This window comes from Aristolochia californica, unplaced genomic scaffold, assembly GCF_029961685.1.
Source record: "Aristolochia californica isolate CCGP_79_NKW_82.1479 unplaced genomic scaffold, dmAriCali1.0.hap1 SCAF_1, whole genome shotgun sequence".
Lineage (NCBI taxonomy): Eukaryota > Viridiplantae > Streptophyta > Magnoliopsida > Piperales > Aristolochiaceae > Aristolochia > Aristolochia californica.
The window spans coordinates 60,130,147-60,143,230 of record NW_027181770.1 but is presented as its reverse complement, the minus strand read 5'-3'; the positions used below and the strand labels follow the sequence as shown (position 1 = coordinate 60,143,230).

Here is a 13,084-nt window from a genome sequence, read left to right as displayed (position 1 = left end):
AGGCAAAGGCAACGGCCGGCGACGGCGGCGGGCAATGCCAACAGAGGCGGCGCTCCGACGGTACGCCGAGAGGGAGAAGAGAGGGAGGCCGAGATGCTCTACAAATGCTCAACCTCCCGTGCTCTGCGGGAATGAGAGAGGGTTGTGGAAATGAGAGAGGGTTGCGGGAATGGAGACGGGAGAGGGTTGCGGAGACGAGAGAGGGTTGCGGGAACGAAGACGAGAGAGGGCTGCGGGAAAGGAGACGAGAGAGGGAGCAAAGAAAGAGAGATGGCTGCCGGAATGCAATGGCGGAGAGGGTGTGCGGCAGAGAGAGCCCCGAGAGACAGCTCCGCGCGAGAGTCATGTAGATGATTCTCAAAATCGGGCAGAAAACACTTTCCGCCCGTTACTCTTGAGACATGAACTCTTGATTCATGTATATTCATGTACATGACATGAATTTGGGCGCTCCCTAACGACATCAGGACATGACCTACGTAATGCGCATGAAGATCATGTCCTGAGTCATGTGCACTAACCCCCCCACAATGCAATTTGGAAAATAAATGAAGGATATCATTCAAAAACATGTTGGCTTTTGTAAGCCTTACAAATAGCTAAAAATAGAAAAACAAACCCAAGTTTTATGATCCTAATAACGTGGTAAATACTAAGGAAGTAGTCTACCGATCCTAAATAATAGAATCTGGACAAATTCAACTAACAACCCCAACAATTCCTCCCCTAAACTAATTGCAGTAATGCTTTCAATTTACTCGTGGTATCACACACACACCCCCATTGATTCACGTAGCTTAAAAAACACATCCAACTTGTGATTTTGTCATAATGTCAGCAATTCGTTTTTGTGTGACACAATGTTTCAACTCAACAACTCCAACGTTGGTCAAATCACGCAAAAATGAAACCTTACATCAATGTGTTTATTGCGTCCATGCATGACTGGGTTTTTGGATAGCTTAATGGTAGAACTGTTGTCACTTAACACAGTGGTACACTTGCCTCGAGACTGACCAAGCTTCTCCAATACTCTCCTCATCCACACCCCTTGACAAGCACAAGAGGCAGCTGCCACAAACTCTGCTTCAGTAGTGGACAAAGTAACTATAGGCTATTTTTTAGAGGACCAGGACACAACTCCTTCACTGAGTAGAAACACATAACCAGAAGTGATTTTCCTGTCATCTACATCTCCTGCATAATCACTGTCTATATATGCCATCAATTCTCCATTACCCTCCTTTCGATAAAAGACTCCCAAATCCACAGTACCTTTCAAGTATCGTAACACCTTTTTCGCAACTTGCAAATGCAACTCAGTTGGACTTGTCATGAATCTGCTAATGAGAGACACCACATACATCAAGTCCGGCCTTGTTGCAGTTAGATACGTAAGACTTTCAACCAATTGTTTGTACATTGTAGCATTCACCTTGACTCCTTCTTCATCCTTCATTAGTCTAACGCCAGGAACAATGGGATTCTTCACACTATTACTCTTCTCCGTTTGAAACTTCTCCAAAACTTCTTTTGCATACTTTCTTTGACTAATATAAATGCCTTCAAGATTTTGTAACACCTCCACATCGAAAAAAAATTTTATTTTCCCCAAATCAGTCATATCAAATTCAAGTTTCATAGAATTTTTGAACTTAACAAACATATTATCATCATTACCAGTAAAAATTAAATCATCAACATATAAGCTAATAATCAAAATTTACCTCCATCTCCTGTTTTTATGAATAAGGTGTATTCACAACTGCACCTCTCAAATCCTTCTTTGACAAAATATGCTTCAATCCGGTTGTACCATGCACCAGGGGCTTGTTTAAAGCCATACAATGCCTTATTCAATTTGTACACCTTATACTCTTCACCTTTCTTCTCATAACCCTGTGGTTGCTCAACAAACACCACTTCACTTAGCTCTCCATGTAAGAAAGCGCTTTTGACGTCAAGCTGAAACACATTCCAACTATTTTGAGCTGCTAAAGCAATTACCATTCGAATCGTATCCCACCTAGCCACAAGTGCAAACACTTTAGTATAATCTATGTCATGCTGTTGTGCATACCTTTTTGCCACCAACCGAGCCTTACACTTGTCAACCTCACCATTTTCGTTGAATTTAATTTTGAAAACCCACTTTACTCCAATATTTTTCATTCCTTTAGGCAAATATGTCAGCTCCCAAGTCCCATTTCCTTCAATCGCTTCTATCTCCAAGTCCATTGTAGCTCTCCACTTGGAACTCTGAACAGCTTCTTCAAAGAGTTGAGGTAAACAGAACCGAATTGTTATGCTCAACTTCTTCTTTTGAAAACTCTCCTCCACTCACATAATCTTCCATCCAGAACGGTACTCTTCTGGTCCTCCCTTCTGGTGAGCTTTCTTCATATGTTGGAGAATTCTCTCCAGGCGACTCATTTGAAGATAAACTAGCCTCTCCACCTTCTGCTACCACCTCCTCTTCGGATTCTTCTTCACTTTGATCAGCTTCACTTCCTTGTTCATTACTATCTCCCCACTCAAGGATAACAAGTCTTGCTTGTTCATTACTTCTCCCCCAATCCCAACACTCATTTTTTTCAAAAATCACATATCTGTTGACAACTATCTTCGTGGACGCCGGATCATAAAGTCTATATGCTTTAGACTCTTCACTCATCCCTAGCGGCACACACTGAAAACTCTTATCATCCAGCTTCTTTCTCTTATTGTCTGACACATGAACATGGCCAATGCATCCAAAAACTCGAAAATAATCAACATTGGGTTTGGCACCACTCCAAGCCTCTTCAGGAGTCATATCTTTCACTACCAATATAGGGCTTCTATTGAGTATATGCGCTGTCCAATTTATTGCTTCTGGCCAGAATTTCTTTGGAACTTGCTTCTCTGACAACACTAACCATGTTCATGATCATTTTGTTCTTGCTCTCAACTACTTCATTTTGTTGGGGAGTGTAGGCTGCAGTGAGTTGCCTACTAATACCATTAACTTTGCAAAAAACATTGAACTCGTGAGAGGTGAACTCTCCACCCCTATCTGTGCGCAAACAATGAATAAAAATTCATATCTCTTTCTCAACAAGGTTTTTATAATTCTTGAAGATAGTAAAAGCTTCAGTTTTTTCAGTAAGAAAATATATCCATACCTTACGACTGTAATCATCAATAAAGCTTATGAAATACCTTTTCTTACTATTAGAAATAGGGTTTATGGATCTGCATATGTCAGCATGTACCAATTGCAGTCTTTGTGATGCTCTTCATAAACTCCTCTTTGGAAATGCATCCATGTGTTGCTTTCCCACCATGCAATCAGTGCATATTTTGGATGGTGCCTTCGACTGTGGTAACCCTCTCACCATTTGCTTATATTGCAATGTTCTCAGACCCTTGAAACCCAGATGCCCATATCTGCAGTGCCAAAGGTGAGTGTTGTCTTCAAGAATTGTTTGGAAGCAAGTAGGAGCTTTTGGTAGAATTTTTGCAAGAAAAATGAACATCCTGTTTGCAGACATTGCTGCTTACATAATAAGCCTGCGTTTGGGATGATAGACTCTACAAACTCCATGTGGTATCAAAATAGTTACACCTCTTTCTTACAACTGTCCAACACTTAATAAGTTATTTTTCAACTTAGGTATATAGAAAACATTAGTGATTACCTGAGTAGCTCCAATAATTTGCAACTTAATGTTACCTTTTCCCAACATAGCCATTTTGGAATTATTCCTGAGTGTCACAGATTGCCAGAATTCCTCATCAAGACTCGAGAACCACTCCTTATTTGCACAAATATGATTGCTACACCCTGAGTCAATGAACTAGACATCTTCTCTCCTTGATTGATTAAACTCCACATATGACATCAGCAACATTTCTTCTTTTTCTTCAAACTTAGCATAATTTGCTTCCTTCTCCCATTTAGGACACTCATATTGAAAATGCCCCAATTGATGACACTTATAACACTCAACAATAGCTTTGTTGAATGCTTGTCTGCCTCTTCCTCGAGAAACTCCATGAGCTCGACCGCCTCCTCTTCCACTGCTTCTATCATCGTAGGTCACTTTTAATGCCTGCTCATTTTCTCTTCCATGCCCGTTCATCCTCTGCTCATGCACCAGTAAGCTGCTCTGCAAGTCATCAATGGTTAAGGTGTCTAAGTTATTAGACTCTTCAATCGAACACACAACATAGGGGGGGTTAGTCAACAAAATGAAAATTTGATCTTCATCTTCATCTTATGTATCTACATGATCTTCATCTTCGAAATGGGTATTAGTCAAGACAACTTCATCTTCTAAATCTTTGAAATAGGGTGTTAGTCAAGACAACTTCATCTTCATCTTCATCTTATAGAAATTTAAAATTATTGATTTTAATAATTATAAAAATGAACTAATTAAACCAAAGTGTCTGAGTTAACAATATTTTAATTACCACTATTAAATCACTAATACAATAGAGTGAATAAAAAAAATTCTGATTAATGAATAAAAAATATTATATTAATAACATAAGATAGATTTGTATTGTATTAATTAATAATATATTTTGACATAATTAATGATGATATATTAATCAAATGCATACTTTAATTATATTTTATTTACCAGGGAGGATTGAATTTTGTGTATTCTTCAGTCAACTAGCCTAACCAAATATGATGAATTAATCTGAACTAAACACTAATTATATCCTAAATTATCAAGCAATAATTTAATTAACTATTTCCTAAATTGTCAAGCAATAATTTAATTAACTACTTGCACAACAGGAAACGTCAACTCTGGATTTTACCGTGATTCGTGCCTCTCTCGAGCGCCACGTAACCACGAATCCGGATTCTCAATCCTTGCGTCTAGCCCCTCTCGGGCGCCTAGAGTTAATGACAAAGATCGGATTACAATAGAATGCAGAGAATCAATTTCCTATTGTGATGATGCTAAAATTATCAACTTTGGATTTTACCGTGATTCGTGCCTCTCTCTCGAGCGCCACGTAACCACGAATCCGGATTCTCAATTCTTGCGTCTAGCCCCTCTCGGGCGCCTAGAGTTAAAGACAGAAATCGGATTAAAATACCAAAATCCAACCTCAATTATAATCTTACCCTAATTAGCTAATTTAATCAAATATCAAGAAAATAAATCTTAAATAAACCTTAATTATCAAATCAGATTCAATTAACATTCAAAACCTAAGTTCAAACTATATGAAAAATTAAATTCAATAATGACGAATTACTCCCCTTCTTCCTCCTCTCGCTCGGGCAGCAACTCGTTCTCACGGGTGCTGCAATTTCCGGAAATTGGTGGCGTCGGGTAGCAATAGTGAGTGGCCGGAGGTAGAGACGACGCCGACGCCGACGGTTAGAAGCCGACGGACGGAGGTAACGTCCGGCGAAGAGCGAAACAGAGCTGACGTTCTCCAACCGGCTCTCTCGAGTCTCGGTTGGAGTCGGAATAGCTCCGGGACTGGTCGGAAATACGTAACCGACGCCGGAGGATGGTCGGAAAGCGGAAGTTGCACCGGAGAAGGCCTCTCGGATCTCTTCTCGGCCTGGCGAGCGACTACTGTCGAACTCACCTCGACGGAGACTCTCTCGAGCTCTCCTTGGGTTTGTTCTCGGTTGCTGGACGGCGGTGGACGACGGTGGCGCGGCGAAAGCTATTGGCCCGGCGAACGGCGGTGGGGAAGGCAGTGCGGGAGAGAGGAGGAAAAAAGAAAAAACGACGCGCGATGGGGGGGGGTGCGAGGAGAGAGAGCGAGGCCGAGGGCGTCGCCCATCCTTCAATTCGAAGAAGATCAAAAAGGGCCTTCTTCCACATGATTGAAATTAAACCGTGGAGATGAAGGGCCCCTTCATCCCCTGCATCGAGATGAAGCTTCATCTGCGCTCCACTAACGACTTCAAGTGGAGAAGGGCGTTATGTGGTTGAAGATCATCTTGTCCTTCAAGTTGACTAACCCCCCCATAGTTAAACCTTGAGGTTATTGATCTCAAGATATTCTCAATGATCACCACTTGCTGCATGTTTTCACCATGAATCTTTGTCTTGTTTGCTATGATTAGTGTTGGAGCGAAGTATACATCAACACTTTCACCCTCTTCATCTGTAGAACCTCAAACTCCTTCCGAAGAACTGTTGTGCTCTTTTGACTCTTGTGAAACTTTGATACTTCTGCTTCATACATGTGTTTGGCAGCCTCCATAATAGTTTGATGAATGACTTGGAATAAATAATTTTTGACCTTTAAATCTTTCAGTTTTTGGTCTGCAATTGATTTTTGTTGTAATTCAGTAAACACCGCTCTTTCTGCTACAACAGAGATTCGGTCTCCACAAAGAAAAATTTCCATAAAATAGACATATGATCTTAATGACCATTAAACCTAAGAATACGCAGGTTGAACATAATAATTTCTGGCGCTGTTTTGTTGTTTTTTCGAAAAAACGCCCCTGTTTTTTTTTCCTGTATCTCCTCCTGCGCGTGGCTTTTCTCCTCCCGCACAGGCGCGCGTAGCTTTTCTCCTCCCGCACAGGTACTGCTTCTCTTGCCGCACAGGTTCTGCTTCGCTCCTCGCGAAAATCTCTCCTCTTCCCCCTTTTTTTTTTTTTTCTTTTCTCCTCCCGCGCTGGTGCTTCTCCTCTTCTCGCGGAAATCTCACCGGCGATTTCTCTCACCGTCTCTGCTCTCTCCGACTGTCTCTCTCGCCGCCGGGATACTCCGGAATGTTCTTCCCGGAGGGGTCGCGCTTAGGAGGGATCGCAAGAGGTCTCGCTATTTCGATCTCTCCTCTCTCGCCGTCTCCGCTTTCGGGAGGCTCTTCCCGATTCTCAAATTTTCTTTTGATCCCTAAACCTCTCTGTTTCTACGGCTGCGGCGCAGGAACAAGAGGTCGCCGAAATTTTTTTTTTTCCGAAGTTGCTAAACCGCTCTGATACCAGATTGTTGTAGACTATAATCACAATGCAATTCGGAAAATGACTAAGGAAGTAGTCTACAGATTCTAAATAATAGAATCTGGACAAATTCAACTAACGACCCCAACAATCCCTCTCTGTCATTTCGACCCTTGAGCTCAGAACACGAAGATAGTTTAAAGCTTAGTCGATACTCAGTTTTCACTGAGCTCAGGATTTTTCTTCGCACGGTCATGTAGGAAATCCCTTTCTGCTGTTCTGTTTATTGAGCTCGGGATTTTTTTCTGATTTGTTTACGTCTTTACCTTTTGATTTTATTTTGTTATGTTGGGTTTTGGGTGGATGGATTTTAGTGCTATCCAGCAAGAATGAGTGAGAGGGAAGCTTTTCTTCTTTTCTTTTGCCGTTTATACCTTTTAAAATTTCTCTAAGTTTGTTCCTTTTGTGGCAAGAGAGGTTGCATTTTGTCAAATTGGAAGCAGCTAGATTTTAATCATTTTCTTATTCTAAAATTGTTACAATCTTTTCCTGCATCTGGTTTGTCTCTTATACCTGTTGCCTTTTAAGGGGTGACCATTCCTTTGCATCATTTAGTTAATGAATATTTATTTTAAAAGTGTCTTGTCTGGTTAATTTGTACGTTCCATGAGTCAGTGGGATTGCATCTATTAGGACATTGAGTAGCCGAGAGAATGTGTTTGTTATTGGGGCATTAGTACCTTATCAAGGTTCTATTTTTTTGCTTCTTGAATTGGTTGTGTTCTTCCACTAATATGCAAAGGATAACAAATTGTTTGTAGAGGGACTCAATTTTATCCATTGGTATTAGATTAAAGATGGAGAGAGTTCTTGGGGTTTCGATGCTTCACCTGTAGTAGGTTATCTGTTAGAATATGTGCTCCATCTGATCAGTTTTTTCACAAACTGCATAATTAGAAAGCAACTCATTCGTTGAAATCTGAGTGGGTGGCTCAAGTGAGTGATTAGAGGACAATCCACTAGCAGATCAGGACACACCCTAGAATTGCCACTTGCATGGCAGACACTTTGGCTTGGGAATGAGTCACCCGGCAACACCTTGCTGTCAGCACTTCCTTCCCCGTCTGAGCCAGTTCTCCTTTTTTTCTAAGCTCTTTCATGGTTCTTCAGTAGTCATTCTGCTTTAGACAAATATTTATAGTACTCAGTTGTTTCAAACAAAGAGACTCCATGGCCTAATGGTAAGGCATCAGGTAACTGAGTATTATAGTGTCAATGACCAATGGAGCTGTTTTATTTTCATTCACTGAATTCTTTACAGATGTGTTGATATCCTTGACTAATCACTTTTGGAGACTTGCCAATACTTTTGATAGAAGACTACCATTTGAATGCTTTTCAAAAGTAAAAAAAAAAAAAAACATTTGAATGCTTTTCCAGAAAAAGAAAAAACGTTTGTAGAAGTTGAACAACTTAGGTTTGGGGGGAGGTGGGGCATATCCAACAGTTCAACCAAACTAGTATTACCAAGTACTTTTCATAAGAATTGGGACCAGAGTGGAGAAAATAACCTGGCACTTTACACTAGAGTTACATGATCCAGACTCCGGACATGAGTTGGCCCCAGTGAAGCTTGGGGGAGCTCACCGAGAGTAGAAGGGACAAGTCTGACCCCCCGATCCAATCTACCCATCCCAAATCTGAGTTGACCTGACCTAGTTGCTGGTCGTGTAACTGTACTTTACACTCTTTTCTGTTAGGAACTGAGGTGAAGTTTTTGAATGGACTTGCGGAAGGGATAATTGTGTTCATCCATGAGATTCCTGGGCTACTTAGTGTGTGAGGGCAGTGGTTTAGATCTCTGAGGGCTACATTCATGTTTTCGCTAAAAAATCTCTTTACAAATATAGATCTCATTGTGTCAGAACCTTAGAGCACCCTTGATTTGGAGCTTGCCAAGTCAAATGAGCTAATGCATTCAGTGGAATGACAGTTTTCTTACGGTGTTGCGATGGTTTGGACTTGGGATGTAATTCTGTCTGTTTGATTCTTGTATCTAGAGATTTTATGTTCCTAATTCTGCCATATTTCATACATTTCTTGTGAATCACCATCAATCATTCTCTGTTCCATTGAATGGTGACACGTGGCAGGTTGTTCTCTATCTCTGGTTTCTCTCTTTTTGTTAGCTCTTAAAATTCTCTGATTAATCCTGATAGATGAACTGATACTGTCATAAAAAAAGATACAGTTCAATGCAGCATACCCGTGTCTCTGGCCTCTTTTCCTTGCCTTTCTGCTTGATGATATCTGCAATTTCTCTTGGGTTCTACTGCAGGATGTTAGGAAGTTTCATCTTACTGAATTGATAACTAGAAGTAGATTTTCACAGTATTAGTAGTGCTGCTGGTTTTCTAAGTTGGGTCGTTCAAATGAGGTTCATTAATTAGTTTTTTTTTTTTTTAATTTAAAGAGTCAAATTTTATTCATAGCTGACTTTATTCAAACTAACCCTGTCAAACCTCTTGTCAGGAAGGGTGAGAGTTTTGGCTGGCTGTTTAGCTCTTGGTGGGTGAACTTGAAATTAAAGTAGTGATGAAGCCTGTGTTAGGTATTGTTGTCTCGAACAAAATGCAGAAATCAGTTGTTGTGGCTGTGGATCATCTTTACCACTGCAAAGTCTACAATCGCTACATCAAAAGAACCAATAAATTCATGGCACATGACGAGAGCAACGAGTGTAACATTGGAGATCGGGTATAGTACCCTCCCTCTCTCTCCCTCTCTGAAAACTTTTGTTACAGTTAAGTTGTATTACATTCGTTATGCTACAACTAAGTTGTCTTAAGTTTGTTTTTGTGCCTGTTGCACTTTTCTGAAAATTGAACTATTTGATGGCAGTGATCTTTGGATGTTATTAGTTGTTTGTGTTCAATATAGAGGTTACCCCTCCTTCCTCCTCAGATATTAGATCTCTAATTTTCTACTCAGGCAGCTCAGTTTCTTAAAAAATAAGGAGATGAAATATTAGTGTACAATCTATTTAGTGTACTGTCATAGGGGACTGTAGACTTTGTCAATTTGTTGCACATTGGGATAATCCTCCTGTTGTGATTTGTAGAACTTGCTCTTGCAGGTTAGATTGAATCATTCGAGACCGTTAAGCAAAAATAAGCACTGGGTTGTTGCAGAAATACTTAAAAGAGCTCGAATATATGTTCCACCATCTGCACAAACGCCTTCTAGTAGTCTGACTGGTGCATCTGGAGCAGCTGTACCTTCATCGTCATAAGGTTCATTCAGAAGTCTTATGTTTGATTCTCTGTCAGTTATTCAGGGATCAACCTGAGAAAGGACAATAAGGAGGGAGTCATGTGTAGTGCTTTGCTCTTTTAGATCTTGAGGATTTTATTTTAAGATGTTCAACAGATTTTGGTAGATTCTCTCTCTCTCTCTCTCTCCCTAAACTTACTTTTATCTGTCAATGGTGCTCCTCTGTTATCTGTTCTCTTTGTTAGGAGTAGAAGCTACAGCAGTTACTTCATTTTAGGAGAAACTGCAACTTGCTGAAGAAACTAGTTTTCCTTTTATCCTGTTAACATTGAAAGTTTCTCAGAAATCCTTGTCCAACATGTGGTTTTAATACTATAAAATGTTTCGTGGATTTTTTCTTAATGTAGATGTTCTTCAATTTGTCAAGCATAATGTTAGAATCGCCTGCACTAAATAGAAATTGGATTTCAAGTTTTGCACAAGACCAATATATAAGAACTATAAATAGAGGTTAATGGAGGGTTTTGCAGTATTCTCACACTGGCAGACTCTTTATTGTAATTCTAATTCTCAAGCTCAGAAACACATTCCTATCATTAGCAGCTCAGAGTGTTGCTGTCATTGAAACTACGTGACAACAAGAAATTTATGGACAAGAAAATCAAATCATGATTTTCTTACTGAGAATGATGGCTTTCCCGAATTGCAGAATCTATTTTTTTGAAAAAATATCATTATTTTCCTGGAAGATCTCTTGAAATTGTGTTTCTTCTTCTTTAAATCCCACAACATGCAACAGTTGAAGTAAATTATTTCGTAGATGGTCAAATTTGTCCGGAGACGGAGACAATAATTTGCTGCATTTTTCTCGAATGTCTTCTTGTATTTTGTTGTTCTTAAACTCATTGCTTTTAAAAATTATTCGGCAATTCTTAATTTCCTTCAGGGATACGCATTCGAAGTCAGCTGTTGTCAACATGAAGTATGAGACTGAAAGAGAAGTTGACACTGACAAAGGGAAACATTAGTTGCTGAAAGAGAAGTCTACTATATACATCTACAAAATTTCTCAGAACAAGATTGCAAGAGGGAAGAGAAAAGAATGGAACGATAGATTTGCTATTTCACATATCATACCCGTTTGAACTTCCTAAAATAACATGAAGATTCATAATGTATACTATTAACTAGAAAGAATATTGTGAATGTCTATTATTGTATGCTTAATTTTTCAAGAATATGGAGACTTTCCTTTCTCAAGGTCTAGTAGAGGAAACAAAAACCTAAGAGATGGGTCAAATTGATTTCTCAACTCTACACATAATATGTTATTTCTTTGAAAAGGAGAGCTATAATTGGAGACCACAAATAAGACTTTTAGGGTATGTCTGGAACCCTTAGAAAAGAAAAGAAAATAAAATAAAATAAAAATTTATCCGTTATTATTTTAAAAAATAATTAGTAAAAATAGAAAATAATTAAATTATTATTTTTACTAACTATTTTTTGGGAATAATAATGGTCAAATTCTTTTTTTTTCCATGGAGTTCCAAATAGATTCGTAGTGTCCTTGCATCCATGCCTGAAGGACCATGACTCATAACAATTCAACTTGGCCATCACCCCTAGTTAACATCAAAATTTCAAATTCCAACAAACAAGAGGATCAATATTTACTAAGCACTACTTAAACCCCTTGTTGATTTTCCAATTTGCTACGGAGTTTTGCAATGCCATAAACCAAAAGTGAAGGTCATGCTCAATGACTTTGGTTAGATGTAATCCTTAGTATAATAACAAATCACATATCATATCACATATCATAGAGTGACATTGTGGGCATGAATCTTACAACCATTACTTTGAAGTGAAGACATAACTAAACATTGACAAAAAGAGGTATTGGGAGAAGTTTTGGAAGATTACTTGTAAAAACGTGACTTAACCACAAAACATATGTAAGGACTTCCAAGAGAGATGTATACTTGGCTTATCTAATTCAAAGCAAAACATAGACAGTATCCCAACAAGTTGAATTTTTAATGAACTAAAAACTAAGAATCAGCTTAGGTTCTACTCATCAGGAACAAAGTTTGGTTGATTTAGAAATGTGGAGCATGCACTAACTACAAATAAGGAAGGATTTAGTGGAATAATCGGCCGATATCCAAATTCTAAAACCCAACACTTCTCTCTTTTTCTCTCTCTCTCTTCTATATTAAACATAAGAAGCAAAAACTCAAGGAGACTTCTCAAACTCCAGTTAGATAGGGCAAATTTCCATTAGTTAATTTTAAACTCCATGCAAACTCAAAACTTCCTCACCATTTTCTTTTTTCAATACTAAAGTACAAAATGAAACCGAATTACCATGAAAAATGGGAAATTAAAACTTGACTTGATCTAACATGAAAAATCCAGCTTCAGATCTTCCTCCTCATTCTACCGGGCAGGGAATTGGGTAAGAGAAATTAAAACCCAGGCATGAACCTGACCCATAGGTTGATTTTCCTATATGCCCATCTCTAAAAATTAAAACTACATATTCGTTATTTTAGAGTTTTTATAAAAGATAGAAGAAAGATGAAATGAGCCATATACCCTTTCTTAAAATGATAAAAAAAGAAGAAGATAAAATCGTCATTTTAAATATTTATAGCTATTTTAAAATATATTAAAAAATAATAAGGATTTTTCTAAAGATAAATGAAAGAAGCAATGAGTCATGGGTCAAAGTAACGATGAACCGAAAATCCGACGTGAACCCAACCAATTTTTTTCCACGCTTAACTTCTTACATGAATGTCAAGCAAATTAACAGCTAATTACCGTTCACTTTCCACTTTCAAAGAGCAAGTTTACCCAAAATAATACTCGAAAGTACCT

At 38.8% G+C, this 13,084-nt stretch overlaps 1 protein-coding gene across 3 annotated transcripts; it reads left to right on the top strand.

The window, feature by feature from the left end:
- Positions 1-6,460: 6,460 nt before the first annotated feature.
- LOC137954342 (uncharacterized) lies at positions 6,461-10,363 on the top strand. Of its 3 annotated transcripts, none has more exons than XM_068801695.1 (3): positions 6,461-6,564; positions 9,458-9,682; positions 10,062-10,363. In XM_068801695.1, the coding sequence occupies exons 2-3, from the start codon at positions 9,521-9,523 to the stop codon at positions 10,215-10,217; spliced, it is 318 nt and encodes a 105-aa protein (XP_068657796.1). In that variant the 5' UTR covers positions 6,461-6,564; positions 9,458-9,520; the 3' UTR covers positions 10,218-10,363. The 3 variants fall into 3 exon arrangements, with proteins under 3 accessions (XP_068657796.1, XP_068659034.1, XP_068658227.1); XM_068802933.1 differs by having other exon boundaries at positions 6,468-6,564; positions 9,462-9,682; XM_068802126.1 differs by lacking the exon at positions 6,461-6,564 and adding an exon at positions 6,597-6,797.
- Positions 10,364-13,084: the final 2,721 nt, after the last annotated feature.